Raw genomic sequence first — 3,769 nt, 5'->3', positions numbered from 1 at the left:
TTCTCCTCCTGAACCCTAATACTATTCCAAATCTATGTCTTAAAAATAATTCTAAATAATTACTTTCCATTTGGGGCCTTATTTCCCTCAATAAAATCTTCTAAGCCATTATTAAGATAATGTTCCTGGGCTGGTGTAACTCAATTCTCTGCACCTGCCCAGCATTCATGAAGAAGAGGATTCTGTCCTAGGGACAACAAGGTCATAAAAAGGAGAAAATGTTCCCAAGTGACACAATGTTTGGTGTTTTTCTAGTCTCGCAGCTGTGCGTGGGAGTCGCGGGGAACTTGTTCCTCTTCCTGTTGTACATGCACACCTTCTCAGTCCAGCGTCACATGAAGCTTATGGATCCCATTTTTTCCCACCTCACCTTGGCCAATACTTTGACAATCACGTTCACATTGACACCACATATAGCGTCATCCTTTGGAGTAAGACGATTTTTGGACGATGTTGGTTGTAAAGCAGTCCTGTATATGTTCAGAGTGACGCGGGGTGTTTCCATCTGCACCACCACTCTCCTGAGTGCCTTTCAAGCCATCACTGTCAGCCCCAGGAACTCTAAGTGGGCGTGGCTTAAATTTAAGCTCCCTACATGGACTTGTCCCTCCTTCCTTTTCTTCTGGATCATCAACATGCTTATATACATCCACGTCATTGAAACCATAACAGCCACTAGAAATTTGACTCTGGTTGGTCGTGGCTATGTCCATCCATACTGCCAAACCAGGCAGTTTGGAAACCAAAATGCAGGGACATTTCTAAGTGCCACCTTGATTCACGACCTAGTGTTTGTGCCCTTCATGATCTGCACCAGCCTGTACATGGTGAACCTCCTCTACAGACACCACAGGAGAGCCCAGCACCTCCACAGCTCCCGAGTCTCCTCCCAGACATCTCCTGAACACAAAGCCACCCGCACCATCCTCCTGCTTGTAAGTTGCTTCGTGGTCTTTTACTTCTCAAACAACTATGTGACTCTTTATTCCTTTTATGCACACAAGAAAATCCCAAGGCTGGCGGGGCTGAGTGGAGTTTTATCTTCATGCTACCCAACCATCTGCCCATTTTTGCTGATGAAAAATAATAAAATTGTTTCCCAATTTACTTCATCCTTTTCACAATAAGAATTACAGGTTTCCAAAGAGCATTTGATGGCTGAACTGACCCACCATGCTTATAAAGAAGAGAGTCCCTCATGATTTGTCTGGGAAAAGGTTTTTTCTTGTTAACTTGACCACTTCAAATGGCACTAGTCTGAATTCATATGCTATACAAATCTATTGTGCTCTCACAATTAGGAGACTTAGTTGGAGTAAGTGTATGTGTGTATCACTGCAACAATTTTCATATTGATTACATCCTTAAATTACTATTCTTTTTAAAGTGAGTTTTTTTTCTATGTGACATTAAAATGATTTATCTGCTTGCTTTGGCTTTTTTAAATAGAGCTACAGAAAATATAAAATTACATTTGTGGATTTCATACTTCCATTAAAATGTGCTGGCCTAAGAAACTGCTTCTATGTATCTGTGTTAGGGAGCTATTTTGCTACTTTGACTAAAGGACCGGACCAGACCACTTTTAAGTGTAAAGGTGAAATTTTTAAGCTGATTCTAAGCCCAGAGCCTGAGTAAAAGTGTAAAAGATCGGACATTGTGAAGTTTCTAAACTGCAAGGCTTGGGTTGTAAAGTAAAAGACCATTGTTATGTTTATTATTGTTAAATTCCTCTGCTACTCCTGGAGCCTGTGATCTCTGTAGCTGTTAGGACAATACCGGAACTGCCCAGTAAACATTCTCACTGGCTCCTCTGGTGGTCTGATAACTTGGGACTTTGAGTAGCCTGGCACATAGGCACCTCTTGCCACAGAACCAATCAGTTTAAATGTTCACCCTGCTTAAAAGTAACCAATCACCCCCGACCAATCTGTTCCCGCCAGTGAATGTGCTAATCATGACTCAGAGTTGTTGTTCAATTTTCCTGTGCCTCCTGATGATTTGTTCTGATGTATGCAAAGCCCACCCCCCCCCCCCCCGCCCTCTCCAAAAGGTGTACTTAAGCTCAGCTTAACCTCTGCTCTGGGCCCTGGGCTGCTCTTCCTTTTTGTGCGAGAACCAGATCCTAATAAACTCCTCTTGCATATTGCATAAAGTCAGTCTCTTGGTGGTCTCTTCCTCCGACGCTTCGCCGGACCCTTACACAAGGAGGACAGGATTATCTGAGGGCTCATTGTTTCAGAGGTCTTAGTCTATAGGCTGGCTCCAATCCTCAGGCACAAAGTTAGAGAGAACATCATGGTGGGAGACTGTGGCAGAGGGAAGCAGCTGACATCATGGTGATCAGGAAGCAGAGAGAGCGCTTTCCACTTGCCAGATACAAATATAGATACGCCAACACTGTGCCCCTATTTCTCACCTCCTCCAGCCACACCCTACCACTTCACTTAATTCACTGACTGGGCTAAAAATCTTATAACCTAGTCATTTTGAAGCCAGATTTAAACATGGGTAGTTAGTGTAGTTAGGTAAGTCGGGTCTAATATCGAGTAGGATAAAGAAAATGGAGACCATTATGGAGAATGGAGTCCAGGAAACCAGAACAACACCTGGGGAAATTGAAAAGTGAATGTCCTCAAGGCCCGGAACCCATCCTAAGGAACTAATGAAGCAGCTCCCAGCAAACAGGGAGATGCTAATCAGACCACCCCAGGCCCTTCCTGCCCAGATTACTCCCCCCAGCTCCATCAGTCCCCCTGTCTCCCACTTTTTGGCCTTGCACCTGCTTTCTATCACTGCAGGATGGAAGGAAACAAAGGACAGGAACGTGGGAGACTAAAAGAAGACTTTAGATATAAAAAAGGGACCACCTCCCCTTTCCACCTTTCAGGCCCCCTTCTTCCTCTGGGAGGAAGTCTTTTCTGCTGTCCTTAATAAAGCCTCCACTTTCCGCTCTACACTTCCCTCAGCGAGCTTCTGTGGTGTAATACTTCAGCATTTGGGGAAGCAAGGACTCCTCATCGGTAAACAGCAGTAACAATTTCTCCTCTGAACCTTCTTGCATTGTCTCACACATGAGCTTTTGGGGGACACCTCACATCCAAATTATAAGATTCTGCGCTTGGCCCCCAAAAGCTCACACTCGTCTGACCATGCAAAATACATACAGTCCATTCCCAAGGGTCCCCATAGTCTCAACAGTTCCAAGATTGCTCACAGTTCAAGTGCTAAGTCTTCTCTGAGGCTCAAAGTACTCTCACATTGTGAGCGCCTGTCAAAATAAAAGTGATTTACAAGTATCCAATATATAAAGGTATAGAGTGAACATTTCTATTTACAAAACTAGGGGCATAGAGAAGGGATGGAACCAGAGCTAGATGGAATTCCAGTTGGGCAAACAAGTCCTGTTCTCCTGTCCAGCCCTTGGGGCACAGGGCGTCATGTTGTTCTCTCCAGGCCTTTCTGTGGGCTCTTCTCTGCTTGATTCCTGCAGCTTTTCTAGGATGATGTCTCACATTACTGGCATTTCTTAATCTCAGGTGTCCACTGCTGCTTTGGCTTCCTCATCATATCTCCACACTTGGACTTCTGGGGAACCCTGCAGGGACTCAGGCCCTGCTATGCTTTTCCTGGCCTCCAAGGCCTTCCTTAGAAATCTTAGTGGAAGCCTCCATGATGCCCTAACTCCAGCATCCTGCATTCCTGAAGAACTAGCACCATGTGCTTGATGCCAAGGTCTACTGCCATCTCTTCATTTCAAGCAGTAGCC

The 3,769-nt window shown here is 44.8% G+C and overlaps 1 protein-coding gene across 1 annotated transcript; it reads left to right on the top strand.

The window, feature by feature from the left end:
- The first annotated feature begins 236 nt into the window (after window positions 1–236).
- On the top strand, window positions 237–1,127 carry LOC143638208 (vomeronasal type-1 receptor 4-like). Its single transcript, XM_077105902.1, has one exon. The coding sequence runs from the start codon at window positions 237–239 to the stop codon at window positions 1,125–1,127; it is 891 nt and encodes a 296-aa protein (XP_076962017.1).
- Window positions 1,128–3,769: the final 2,642 nt, after the last annotated feature.

This window comes from Callospermophilus lateralis, chromosome 18 (assembly GCF_048772815.1).
Source record: "Callospermophilus lateralis isolate mCalLat2 chromosome 18, mCalLat2.hap1, whole genome shotgun sequence".
Lineage (NCBI taxonomy): Eukaryota > Metazoa > Chordata > Mammalia > Rodentia > Sciuridae > Callospermophilus > Callospermophilus lateralis.
The sequence above is the reverse complement of the archived record's forward strand: the minus strand, read 5'-3'. Positions and strand labels throughout refer to the sequence as shown.